This window comes from Cryptomeria japonica, chromosome 6 (genome assembly GCF_030272615.1).
Source record: "Cryptomeria japonica chromosome 6, Sugi_1.0, whole genome shotgun sequence".
Classification (NCBI taxonomy): Eukaryota; Viridiplantae; Streptophyta; class Pinopsida; order Cupressales; family Cupressaceae; genus Cryptomeria; species Cryptomeria japonica.
Window position 1 is genome coordinate 452560794 of NC_081410.1, and position 14354 is coordinate 452575147.

The following is a 14354-nucleotide window of genomic DNA, read 5'->3' on the forward strand; positions in this document are numbered from 1 at the left end:
CAAAAGGAAGATAAGCTATGCATATATGTACACATCAAATATGATACAATATAAATGGACACACTTAGTATTCTATATCAAAATTATAGAAATCCATAAATGAAGAGCTTAGAATGTCTTAGAATGCCATAACATTCATCGATATTAATTACATTATGTCATGCCCAATTTTTTATGCTTGGACAAAGCACAACCAATTTTATTTTCTTTGCTTATGAATATAATTCTACTTCTAAACACCTACCACTTAATGATAAGGTAGCAAGTCGTACGCACTCTAAGAAAACATATGAGCAGAGTTAATAACTAAATGTTATCCTATTAGTTAGACGACAACATAAACACAAATTGGATTGCGGTCAGGACCTATCAACATTGAGGATGAGGGTGGAATTTACTAATTAGGATTGGATTACTATTATAAGTACACCTACAAAACATTTTCATAAATGGGTACAACCCTACTTAATCTATTATGTGGAAGCAATGGAATGGTACAATCTTATTTGCTAAGGCCCACAACAAATGACTATATTTGCCCTCTCTATTTTTGTTTTCATTACACAGATATGTGCACATGCATATGCACACACACACACACATACACCGTGTTTACATGCATAATAATTTTAACTCTACACTCTTGACTTTGGAGAAATCCTATCGTGCCCTAAGAACTTATCGAGAACATATAATAGAGGCTATGTAAGATATTAGAAACATATCTATCCATCAATTTTCTTTACCTTCTGCATTGCTTAAGTCTACACATCACTTAACTTAGTGATGATGTTTGCATATATAATATGTCAACATTGTTCTTTTGCCCAACTTTCAATATTACTTTTGTTATTTAAGTTAAAATATATTATCCAAACATGCACATGCATTGACAAAGGTCCATTTAAATTTAAACAACTGTTATTTCTTAAACCCCTTAATTGCTAACAATCACTTAAATTAGAAACAAAAGTTCTTTAAAAAAAAAAAAGAACTATTATTTCTTATAATTATAAATTGCCAACAATCATTTCAATTAGAAACAAAAGCTCATTTTAAAAAACAATTGTTAATTTCTAAACTCTTTAATTGCTAACAATCACATAACCTAGAAACAAATCTTAACACACCATAGATGAATTAGAATATAACTTTCATGAGCTGTTAAATCTCAGCCTTTGGAAAGGGAGAAACTATGACCATTAGATTTTGGATGATTTGAAAACAAAATGTCTATACATCACCTAAAAGGCACCTTTCACTTTATTTATTAAAGGACATTTTAATATGGTGACAAGGTATCATAATTCTTTTACCCATAGAATTGTCGACTTTAATGCAATTTTCACCACGTTTTCCCATTCATAGTTGAACGTTACTTTGGATTATTTGAACCGGCGAACAGATTTGGGCAAGACGTGCTTGACTCATGGTTCATCTATAGATTCTTTGAGCCGGCGATCAGATTGGGAAAAACGTGCTTGACTCATGGTTCAACTATGGATTCTTTGAACAGGCGAACAGATTTGGAAAGCTTCTTTATATTTTTCAAATTCTAACTGCAGTTATCATAACTGAAGTTAAAGGTTGAGAGCAATTATAAATAGTTGTTCTCATTCTCATTTGAGAAGTACATTACATTTTGATTTAATCAATACATTGTGAACTTCTACTTGCTTCTCAATGGCTCCTCCACTTACAGTTGCAATTCCCCAGGTTTCTGAACAAGAAGCCCAAGTGGATAAGCTAAAACTGTATGACATAATGCTGGGCGCAGCTAAGCCCATGGCTGTGAGAGCTGCTGTTTTGCTGAATATTCCGGACATAATTGCTGAGGCTTCAGGCTCTCTTACCGTAGAAGAAATTGCTGCTCATATAGCTGAAATTTCTAGCCCCCCTCACATAGAATATCTGTTTCGTCTTCTGAGATTTCTAGCCTCCCAGGAAGTCTTTACTGAGATCCCACACCAGGAGGACTTCAGGCAAACTAGGTTTGGCCTCACAGGGATTTCTAGATTACTTGTTAAGGGAACAAGAAAAGGAGATGTATCGGTGCAAAACTATGTTCCATATTTGTTGGCATTCAACAATGATATTACCGTAAAGGGATGGCTGCATCTGCATGAATCTGTGTTACAAGGCGGCTGTGCCTTCAGTAAGGCTTTTGGTATGAGTTATTGGGATTACGCTGCAAAGAATCCTGAAGCCAACAAGAATTTTAACGAGGCCATGTCCTGTGACACTCGTGCTGTCATGTCTAGTGTTCTGGAGATTTATGAGGAGGGATTTAAGAAGATAAATTCTTTGGTTGATATTGGAGGAGGTGTAGGTTCTGCCTTGTCCATTATTGTGGAGAAGTACAAACACATTAGAGGAATTAATTTTGACTTGCCTCATGTCATTGCTTCTGCACTTCCTATCCCTGGTAAGCTTGATCTTGCTCCATTGATGAACAGTTTAATAAGACTAGATGCGTTATTTGTATGTATTAGCAAATGAATAATTATTGTTTATTAATATAATATTTTGTGCATCAAAATAATAGTAAGTTAATATGGTTTGGTTTTGAACATTATGCATCTGATAGTAAGTTAATATGGTTTGGTTTTGAACATTATGCATCTCATAGTAAGCTAATATGGGTTGGTTTTTAACATTGTAGGAGTAGAACATGTGAGTGGCAATATGTTTGAACATATTCCATCAGCTGATGCAATCTTTATCAAGGTATATAATTTTAGGTTATATTTATTTCAAATTTATAATTTTTAAAGAGTAATCTAAATTGCATGAAAAATGTTATTGCAGTGGGTTTTGCATGATTGGGATGATGATGATTGTATAAAAGTGTTGAGGAGGTGCTATGAGGCTACACCAGCAAATGGAAAAGTTATAATCGTTGATGCCCTTGTTGTTGAAGCAAAAAAAGATGAATATAATAAAAATCTTCAAAGGGGAGTGGGACTGGAATTTGATATGGGAATGATGCTATACTGTAGTGGTGGAAAGGAGCGGACAGAGATGGAATTCAAACAAATTTTTGTCAAAGCGGGTTTCAAAAGCTACACCATCTTCAAATTACCATCTATTCAAACAGTTTTTGAGGTTTCCAAATTCTAAATCAATAGAGTTTAATATTATAGATTTTAATAGAATCTAATTTAGAGTCATGTCAAAGTAGTTGTTCTACAGTCACATTATTAGTGATGTTTTAGATGTTCCATGTGTGTTCGGAGTACTATGTTCTAATTATTATATAAATAAATTACCATCATCACTAAAAGGAAGGATAAATGCATCATTTTTCTAGGTGAGAGATAATGCTAGTTCATAGCGCTCTTTGGATTGGTCTAGTTTCTAACCACCTTGAGTCAGGTGATCATTTGTCAGTCTTTCTCTTCCATAGTTGTGATGTGAGTGTTGTCAAGCGCTTATTTCTCATGACTTATTTGTTGCAAGGTGGTCATCATAGTTATACTTTTTAATAGTTTTGTATAAGGTTCGAGGTCCTTTCAAAACCTATCTTTTATCTTGTATAAAAAATGTTTTTAAGTTATACACATATATAGTCCCACGTGTTACTATAGTCATACTCAGCTTTTTAAATTATTTATCAAAAAAATTGTCATGATTATTTTTAATAAACAAAGAACAATAGAACTATCTTAATAGAAAAAAATAGAGTGCTTACTTTGTTGCTTAAATGAACTATTCTACTTAGTATTTTAAATTAAATTTTTACTTTCATCACTTATATATCAAGCGAATTGATAATGATGTGGACTAATATATTTTAACATATATGTGTGCACGTATATTTATTTATTTATTTTGATAAGCACTGCCATGCAATTGGTCCCATTATATTAAAACCAAAAGTTGTTACAAAACTACAGACGGAATCAAATCAAAAATCTTGACCTACATAAAATATATATATATCATACCAGAGACAAATTCATAAATTCATTCAACTTATGTGGGGAAAAATAAATCCCCATATTTTCCTTAAAAACAAAGCCAAAAGTTCCCAAAAACTTCCAATCAAGCCCTTCCCTATACAACAATAATCCCTAAGATGTCATAGACTTCCTGTTAGAAGCCGCGACATCAAAGATCCCTACAATGAGGATGAAATTTCACAAAAACCTCCATCTCGTCGATCTCCTCCATGATTGGCTATTTTACACTATTAGGAATACAATTTGCCAAAACCACTCTCGATGAGGTCTGCCAGAGAATCTGAATGACATTAGTGAAAAAGGAATGATACATAACACCATCATGGATGTGGCCATCGCTCCACAATGCTTTCCCAATCACCTATGAAATTGCATTCACGGTCTTCACCTTGTCATTAGTTCTGAATAAGAACTTCAACTAAGTATCTAAATCTTTATCAGGACATGAGAAAAACGCTCCAAATATTGACTTAATAGAAACCAAATAGAGAGCAATCTGGATCCACTGATGCAACTACCAGTCTTAAATAGACTCATGAAGCTTATTCCAAACCATCGCACAATATCGAGAAATAACTGAAGGGTAATGGGACCGGCAACATGGCTAGATCAAGATGCCAGCCGCAGGCCCATAGTAAGTAAAACATCGTCAGAGTACCAAGATTCACTCATAAGGCTAAAATGCCAGTGTTAGCCATGAAAGGCTATAGCCTGTGCAGCAAAAGTTTTTATCAGATCGTACTAACTCCATTGGTTCCAGCATCAGTCATGATGATAAGATTGAGACTATCGTTTTGGCTTAAGTCTATCAAACAGACCTCTAGATTAATTAAAGAAACACTGATGTTAGCCAAAGCATCTATTGCACCATTAGCCTCTCTGTATGTGTGCAAAGTCAAATAGTATAGCCCTCTTAAAAGTTTACCAACTCTCTTAACCAACTTCATCAACTTCTAGTTTTGAGTGGAATTTTTTCTAATAGAATTTAGACACACCATTAAGTCTCTCTCGATGTCAACATTGATATGACCATTCTTATAGTAGTCTTCCAAGGCTTGTACTAGGGCAAATGACTGTACAATGTTGTTGCTATTGACGCCCAAATTTCCAGCCAATGGACAAATAACATTATCTCAATCATGTCTTAAGATGCAACCAAAACCAGTACTACTGGGGTTATCTTTTGGGGTTATCTTTTGAAGCACCATCAAAATTGAGCTTTAAGTTAAGCTTTAAGAAGTTAATAGTAAGAGCAAAGTAATTTACAATTCAACGTTTCTTCTATACTTAAGCACACCTATTGAAAATCAGGTCTACTGGCAATTCTTCATCTAAAAAAATGTGCCAATTTATTTATTTCCAAATGTGCCACACCAGCAAGGACAAAGAAATGGTCCAGATATTGCCCCAAAGCTCCTATTTATGAATAACAGACCAGTCATTGATTAGTGAATTCAATTCCATCAGTCAGGGTAGACCAACAAATTTTAATCTGAAGCCAATCCAAACATATGGGTAACTAAGGAGAAGATGACCACATGTCTCCTTGCTAGTTCAACAAAGGTCACACCATCTAGGCCCGACAAAACCTAGTTTCTATAAAGGTTTCCCAATTAGGATATTGCAAGGTAGAGCTATCCAAAGAAAGGCACATGCCTTGGGGAATACCATACTGCCCCTCCCCCCCAAAAAATTTGGCCAACCTATAATACCTCTTTCTCTCTTCTTAATCAGATAGGCCCCAACAAAATCTCATCATCCCTCTCTTTTGTAGTGATCTTCTTAGCTAAAATAGTTGCTTCGAACATGACTTTCTCCCCTTTGTTAATCTCAAGCATTGAGACATCAATTCATTCATTGACCACCCCACTATTTACTAATTCTATAGAGAAGTAATTATCCTATCATATTCCCTAGTTGATTTGATAGTATATTACTTACATTAGATAACTCAAGGATGTCTCATAGTGGTGGATAACCATTCTTTCTTGCTTTCCCCATTTTGACCATGAACATAAGGGTTAGGATTTTCCATTGATGTCCACTTTTGTTATGTAAATGCACAATGGCAAGTTAGTCAAAGATAAAGCCACAAATGAGAAGGGTGATCACACCTGAATGGTAAGTTGTTTATTTCTAATCAATCACAAAAATCATGGTGTTCATGTTTCTGATGCTCCTCTTGACTACCACTACACATTGGAAGCTTAGTGACTTTACATTTGTGGAATTATCACTGTGCATTGAGACTACTATTACATCATTTTTCTTGCTGTTTTTTTTTTGAATGCATTAGTGACCCATCATTGCCTTTGGGAACTTAAAATAGGACAAGCCACAATCTCTTAAAAAGAGGACAAATTTTAATATTAAAAAATTCAAACTAAAAGGATAATAATACTATAAAAAGCAAATAGGTTTGCATATGCATGTGCATGCAAATGACTTTACTAAAATTCTCTACATTTGCTTGTGAATATCAATGATGTATCAAGAGCAACAATCTTAAACTTGACTAGAGAAAATAAAAATATAAGTTCAATTAATCTCCTTATTTTGCCCTCTAGTAGAGAAATAAATAAGGCAGTGTCATAAAAAAGAATATTAAATTATCCATCGCCTATGAAGCAAAGTTGTGCAATAGATTGGTGTATTTGTGATCAACAAACAATATCCTAAAATAGTCAATAACAGTCCTAGGCATATCTTGTTGAGCATATTTTGCAATAATAAATAGTTTGGAATCATTACACACTAGTACATTTGGAGCAGTTTCCCGACGATCGTTCGTCGGAACTCAGACAACTAAATGCCAGAATTCTGATGTATTTGTTCATCGCTATTTTTCCATCGGTGAATCCGACAACGAGATTCACGTTGAAATTCAGACAACACCACGTCGAAAGTTTCTATGCACCCGCAACATGTTTTTTTGACGAGACGTCAAAATTCCGACCTCGTTGCATCCTTTATCATTGTAACCTTTTGCTGATGACCCTTTATTTATCGTCGTAACCTTTGCCGATGGATTTTACTTTGGCAGTGTCCATCGAGATAAGTCTTATCAAAAGCCTCATCGTCTATCGACAAGACATGATTTCTCCATTGCCGCTAGTGTATGTTCTGCCGATGGACCATATTCAAGGAGATGTCAGGATTTCGACGATTACAATGATGGATGAGGCTGCATCCTGCAACGTTTTTGTCATCACAGGGATGACAACATCGTCGGTTGTCTTGTGGTGTTCGTCGGAATTCCGACCTTCCCCAACATTTAAAAGAAAAAAATCCCCGACTGCTTTTGTCTACACCAATGACCCTTTATCGCCGTAACCTTTGCCGATACATTTTACTTTTTGTTAGTGTCCATAGGGATAAGTCTTACCGATAGCCTCATCAGCTATCGACAAGACAAGATTTCTCCATTACCGCTAGTGTGTGTTCTTCCGATGGACTTAAAATGGTGTATGCTATCCCGATCACATGCTTGTACTTGTCGGTGTTACCATCAGGTTGACTTTTGCAAATTACAAAGGGTTAATATCATCATCATTAATATCAGTGAGCTTACAAAGGATTAAGCGCAATAGGTACATCATTATCATGAAGATAAAGATGAAATAGCTACAAGAATGCATGAGAAGACTTATCATAAGGAATCATAATAGTGTTTAAAAAAAACCTCATTCTCACATGTGGAGAGGTTGATGATGTTGATTTGAAGGTTGATCTATGAGAAAACAAACTGCTGCAATAAAAATTCAATGTTTTTCTTGCATTTCATGAGTGAAATATGAAGCATATTGTGGTTTTATTTCTTCATATTGATCTACACCCATTGTAAAGTGTTTGGTGGATGTTCTGAGAATAATTTAAATTCATTTTGAAGGTTTAATCAATCATTTTGTGCACCAAAACATTGATTGTCTTGAAGGTTGTTATTTGACAGTTTTTACTAGACTTGGGGTGTATTATAGATGAATGACCCATTCCACTTTTTGTTTCTACTGTGGCTTGTGGAATGGGTCCAATATTATGTTAAATAACATATACTAACCATATGTGTGTAGGAGAAGCATGAATGTTTGAATGGTGATAACCAAATGAGCAAGTTGTGTGTTGTGTGAGTAGGGGGTGCATGGTACCATGTATTTGATTTGAAGATTTTGCTTAATGAGGGTATGTTTTTCTGATGGAATGTGTTAATATATTTTTAATTAAAGGTGAGACAACCTTTTTTTTTGTTTGGAAGTGTTTGTGGGGTTCATTTTGAGAAGGCCCTAGTTTTTGTTCCTAGAAAGGAGGGTTTGTGTTTTGGAGTAATAAATGAGCATGGAATTTTGAATGGGAATGAAAATAATTTGTTTTGGAAGATAACTCAAGACTTTTTTTTGGGTTTTGAGTCTTGGTTGTAAGTTTTGTGGGTACTTGCTTTGTAAAAGTGGCCTAATTAGGCCTAGTTTTGGGGTAAAAGTAGTCGTTTTGTATAGTTGGTCCAAAGGGGTAGTGTGATTATTTTTGATATATTGTGTAACTCTTAAAAGGGTATCTGAATATGTGATTTTTTTCCAAGTTTTTTTGGGAATTTTGGAAGTTAAGTCCAAAAAACTGGGTTTGGAGACCTAATTGGGAAAATAAGGCTAGTTGGTACCTAGTTTGGGGTTTGGGTATAAACCTGTCATTGGGGAGTTTTCATTCTGTTGAATCATGTTTTTTGGGGTATGAGAAGACCCTAGGAAGTGGCAAACCAAGTTGGGAAGGTTGAAGTCAAGTTTTGGTCCCTTGAAAGGGCTTAGTGTTGAAGTGCAAGTTGGTAATTTTGTGGGTTAAAGTTCAAAATCAGTTGATAATTGTGTGAAGACCCAGCCACCTAAGAAGGACCTTGGAGGAATCCAAGGGGAATCAGGCTCGGACCAGGACCCAAGCAGAATCAGAATTAGGATCCAGGGGTTTTAGTGAAGAATCAGTAACTTAGTTTAACAGTTAGTTTCCAGTAGTTCCACCTCCTTTTATGCATGCTCTTTCTTCAAATTCGACTCAAAATTAACTCAAAATGAACAATGAATGAAGAAAACGAGGCAATGTGTCTATTCTAAAACAAAATGAACAAATGTTAAAGAATGAACAGAGAAAGTGTGTCTATTCTAAAACAAAATGAACAAATGTTAAGTAATAAACAGAGAAAGTGTGTCTATTCTAGAACAAAATAAACTCACAAAACCAATGAGGCATGCATTCACTTGTAATGGGGAACTATCTCGTAGAAGCATGTTCACAACCCACAACACTAAATATGTTACCTGCAAACAAGATGCTTAGCATCAATAAGATTAACAGTCAAGCATAATGAAATATTGAAAAGTGCGTTACCTTATTGAGCTTCTCTTTGTTTCAATAATAGTTTAATATTATCTACTTAACAGGGTCAACCACGCGAAGGTGGAAGCTCATTTGGCCCCTCCCCCCCCTAATATCACTCTAAATTCCCCGTTAATGTCTAACATTCTTTCATCCATTAATGAAACATAACATTCATTCATTATCATGTAACATTCATTAACATTCATTAACACGTAACATTCATCAACATTCATTAGCACATATCATTCATTAACATTCATCAACACATAATTAAATTCATTAACACATAAAATCCAGTTGTTAACATATAATAAGATTACAATCATTTTTCTTTGTTTCTTTTGGAAGCTTGGAGGTAAAGACTAAGTGGACGATCGTTGTCTTCATCATTTGTCCCCTCTTCAATTCTTCTACCCTTTGCTCGTGATCTAGTTAATGTATGCCTAGTCCTGTACTCACGATGAGGACATGTATGCAAAGGGGGGTCCATTGCAATAACAAAGAAATGGGTTAAATTCGTGAGTTTTATTATTATTGTTACAAGTATTTCCTTAATTAAAAGAAAATTACAGTGGTGCTCTTTACCTGATGGAGCCACATCATCTTCCTGATCATTTTGTCTAGCCTCATCCTCAATATCTTGAACACCCTCTAAATCCTCTAGAGTTGAAACATAAAAGGTTATATTAATCAATACACCAATTGCAATTAAATTCATTTAAAGCAATAACAATGGTCCTCTTTACCTGGTGGGCCCCCATCACGTTCCTGATGTTGTCTACCTAGATCATGCTCAACTTTCTCACCACGGTCTACATGCTCTGTAATGGTACTTTTCCCTTATGATTTATTAAGTATTAGTAGTAGATTAACCTTTTACCTAAGATAGATAATTTAATATTAAGGTTCTAAATTCACTATTTATTATTAAGTGTTTACACAGTGTTTTAATAAAGCATCAAAGTAATTTATTCAAGTAATGATAAACTAATTACTCAGAATATATAAAACATTGAGATAATGATTTGCAATGGTGAAACATTAGGGAAATGACTATATGAAATTGATTAATACATATCTGCAAATCACGAAGAGGCTTCTTTCTTGCACGCAGAGGATTGGTTAAAGGTACAAGGTTTCCCGACAAGAGAGCACTCCAGGAGGACACGGTTCTTACACAGAACCCCACATTCCTTCACGACATGAAATAAACACGGTTCTTACACAGAACCCCACATGCCTTCATGACATGAAATAAACACAGTTCTTACATAGAACCTCACATGCCTTCACGACATGAAATAAACACAGCCCTAGCCAGGACACTCCTGGGTATACGTTGTACCCCGAATTGGACACAAACTGTATGCCCCTTCTCCACTACCCAATGCCCAACCACCAGTCCTTAACTATCCTCTCTCTTTTGCTTTTTTCAATTTCTTTTTCCTCTACTATTTTCTCCCTCCGCGTCCTTCTTTATTGATTCATAGGTTTTAAATAATGTCTCAAGGGTGGTAACAAAAGTCATAACCCTTCATAACAATTATAATATCCATAATTATATTTATTTAATACTATTTATTATAGCTCCATTCCACGGGAAAAAGTCCCATAATATTTCCCCCCCTGTAATTTAGTTGTTGTCCTCAATAGCAAGATATGTATCTGCATGACAACTCAAAAATTATGATCAATAAATCAATTACTGACATTGACTATGTGCATACTTAATTGTATTTCCATTTTTATTTTAATTCATCTATATTCTTGTCATCTTTTAATTTGACAAATTTCACCAGTTTCATAATCATTTTTCCAATGATAATATTTTCATAAAAACGTATCATAAATATATGTTTTAATCTCCTATCTTTTTAGGTTATCACTTTATTTAATCTTTTAACTGCTTTTCTCTTTATAAAAGTATTATCATACAACAATTACTCCTATATAGTCACTCATAAATTATAAAAGTATAATTATATACTCAAAATACATTCTAAGATGGTATTCATGCATTCTGGACTACATGAATATCTTCTTTGGAAAACAAATACACAATTGTCTTTTATATACAATAAATTTTATATTATTGGGTTGATCAAGTCCAATAACAAAGTATGTATTAAAATAAACCATGGTAATCTTGTCGAGCATTTTAACAATAACTAAAGAATATCAAAGTATTAACATGTATTGAGCACTTCATAGGGAAACATTAGGTGTAACCATTAATTTATTAAAATCCAAGGGTGGAGGTTGGTTTAATTAAAAATTTGATAATTTATCTATAGCAATGATAGAAGATTAGACTTAACAAGATCATTGAGATCTAATGATGGCTATAAAATATTATTTTATAAGAAAATCACAATAAAAATTATAGAAGCACAAGAAAACTAGTGATCCCTAGTAATTTCTATGATCCCAAAGGACCATTTAATGTTTATTTGTTGGGTTTACCATTGCTTTCACAATGTTTGTAAATTTAGTTGTATCATTAGATTAAATACCACAATATTATTAGCTTTGTGATGAATTCTAAGTTTTGAAGATAAGTCAAGGGCTTCATTGCATCTTTCTATATTGTTGTTACCATAAAATCTTCAAAATGAATATCATTAAATGAAGTTCTAAATATATTTGATAAATCTATCCCACATATATTATTTTAGAGGTGGTTTCTGCCCCTGTAAATATTGTACATGTCCCCATGTCTAAGGGTAATAAGAACATTTTAGTTCTGAAACTTTTAAGCCATTGTATTATTTAACTAACATATTCTAGTAGCTAAAGTATTTTACCAATTTTAAAAATGATCTTAGGACCTATGGGTTATGGGCCCACCATGTAACCTAGGTCAGACTTAAGTAAATCTAGATGCGATATTTTATTTTTATTTTTATTTTTCTAACAATGCATGCATTATAAATATCCTTTAAAATCACTTGTCAACTTCCTAGATACAAAAATTGAAGGTTTTAGTTTTTATAATCCTTTTTAATTTTATAGTAACCAAAATGGAAATTGTAAGTGAAAATGACTATGTGGTTATGGTTGAGGCTGAAATGAGGCCGAAAGTCACATCAAATACATTGAAATTGATATTCGCCACTCGCATTGCACGAATTTCTTCAATTATCTAGAATTGGTTTTTGAATAATCTATGTACAATGATTCATGCCCTAGCCTAATCAAACCTGGCAACTATGGTTGTATCTAACAGTTAATTCCCTATTGCACTTTGTAATAACAAGATCAACGCCCATTGCCAATAATCTACAAAGAATACAAGGTTTTAGAGCTACTAAATTTTTGAGATGGAAAAAAATTGCAGCCTTTTAAATGAGAATACTAATTGCAAGTTGAAGTTTGTTTTCAGGCGTGGGGTAAGAAATGTTCAGCTATTTTGAAGTTGTTTTTGCAACCTGTTAAATCAAAATTTTGGTCCAATTTGAGATTTGGTTTCAATATATTCTTGTCTTAGATTGTTCTTTTAATACTTTTTTGTGAATCTGTATGCTAACAACTGTGTTATATGAATATTGAGATGAATTTACTGGTGTAAGTGAAACCATATCATTCTTGCTGTTATAAATATGAGGGTAAATCATTTTCTAAAAATTTTATGAGAATTTATCTCATTCATTTTTCAAGATTAAAATCTCTAGTGATTCGCTCATTCACTAAATCCATCGAATACTAAGAACCGGATCTATACTCTCTATTCCCAATCAATAGGTATTAAATACACTAAGGACTTACGTTCTATACATAGTCACAATTTCTTGTTCTTGAGCTGATATTTCAAAGTCTTGATTCCTGTTCAATTATTAAATTCTTGAAATGCAAACTAGACCTTAAGAACACGAAACAAATTTAAATTAATAAATTTTAGAGCTCTATTTTGGGGATCAATAGAGGAGGATACCTTTTTTCAAACTTTAAGAATGCAACACAATTATTTTTCTTATGACAACATGGTGTGCAAAAATGGTTAATGGATAGCGTCTAAGCATTAAGAATGAGGAAATTTTGCTAACAACCAAGATGGACATGATTATTAAATATGGAAGCATCATGTATAATACAGTGTATAATGCCTCAAAAGAATGTAGTCACAAGATACACTATGAGTGGAGGATGTGCACAAAATGAATTTTGTTGAAACTAATACAACATATAGTAAATTTTATGCCTATGGAGACAGAGAATGAAATTACCATGCTAAAATGAAAAGTTTGCAGATTTTTGGTTTTTCTTGGTTGTGCAGAAAACAATAGTAAATATTTGTCATTATTTGCAAATTTTACGAAATAACTTTCAAGCATGAGCTACTACGAAATATATCCTATTAAAAACTATTTTTTTTTCCTCACTATGTTCGTAAGTAAATTGCAAGGGCATTCACCAATGCATAGATTGTGTAGATTTGTTGCAACCTCTATACCTACAGTTTCAAATTTTTCACTCGATGATTCCAAATGTGATAAGTTTTTAAATAATTTTTTATTTTATTTCATTTTTTTTCTTCTTTTTATGGTTTCAAGAAGCAAATTTGTCCTCAACTGGAATTTTGAGTCTTTACCTTTAAATATTTCATGAAATAATTTTATTTAAATTATAATATCAAATAGAAATCTTACACAACGGATTAGGGTTCTAATTTGGGTTCGTAAAATTTTATATATAAAATAATAGTAACCCAAAACTAATAACTAGTAGAGTAAATATTGTTGAGGCTCTGATACCAAATGTAATGGTACTTTTCCCTTATGATTTATTAAGTATCAGTAGTGGATTAACCTTTTACCTAAGATAGATAATTTAATATTAAGGTCCTAAATTCACTATTTATTATTAAGTGTTTACACAGTTTTTTAATAAAGTATCAAAGTAATTTGGACACACACTGTATGCCTTGGAAAGGACACTCCCAGGTGTACGTTGTACCCTGAGTTGGACACACACTATATGCCCCTTCTCCAATGCCCAATGCCCAACCACCAGACCTTAACTATCCTCTCTCTC

The 14354-nt window shown here is 33.5% G+C and overlaps 1 protein-coding gene across 1 annotated transcript; it reads left to right on the top strand.

Moving 5' to 3' along the window:
• Nucleotides 1–1617: 1617 nt before the first annotated feature.
• LOC131050981 ((R,S)-reticuline 7-O-methyltransferase) lies at nucleotides 1618–3562 on the top strand. The gene is made up of 3 exons (XM_057985304.2): nucleotides 1618–2425; nucleotides 2663–2727; nucleotides 2809–3562. Exons 1-3 carry the CDS (start codon nucleotides 1684–1686, stop codon nucleotides 3118–3120), a joined length of 1119 nt encoding a protein of 372 aa, XP_057841287.1. The 5' UTR covers nucleotides 1618–1683; the 3' UTR covers nucleotides 3121–3562.
• The last annotated feature ends 10792 nt before the right edge of the window (nucleotides 3563–14354 follow it).

Coding starts and splice junctions, on each gene's coding strand:
- LOC131050981 (XM_057985304.2), top strand. CDS start 1,684: ATGGCTCCTCCACTTACAGTTGCAATTCCCCAGGTTTCTGAACAAGAA. Junction 2,426..2,662: donor TTCTGCACTTCCTATCCCTG/GTAAGCTTGATC, acceptor TTAACATTGTAG/GAGTAGAACATGTGAGTGGC. Junction 2,728..2,808: donor CTGATGCAATCTTTATCAAG/GTATATAATTTT, acceptor ATGTTATTGCAG/TGGGTTTTGCATGATTGGGA.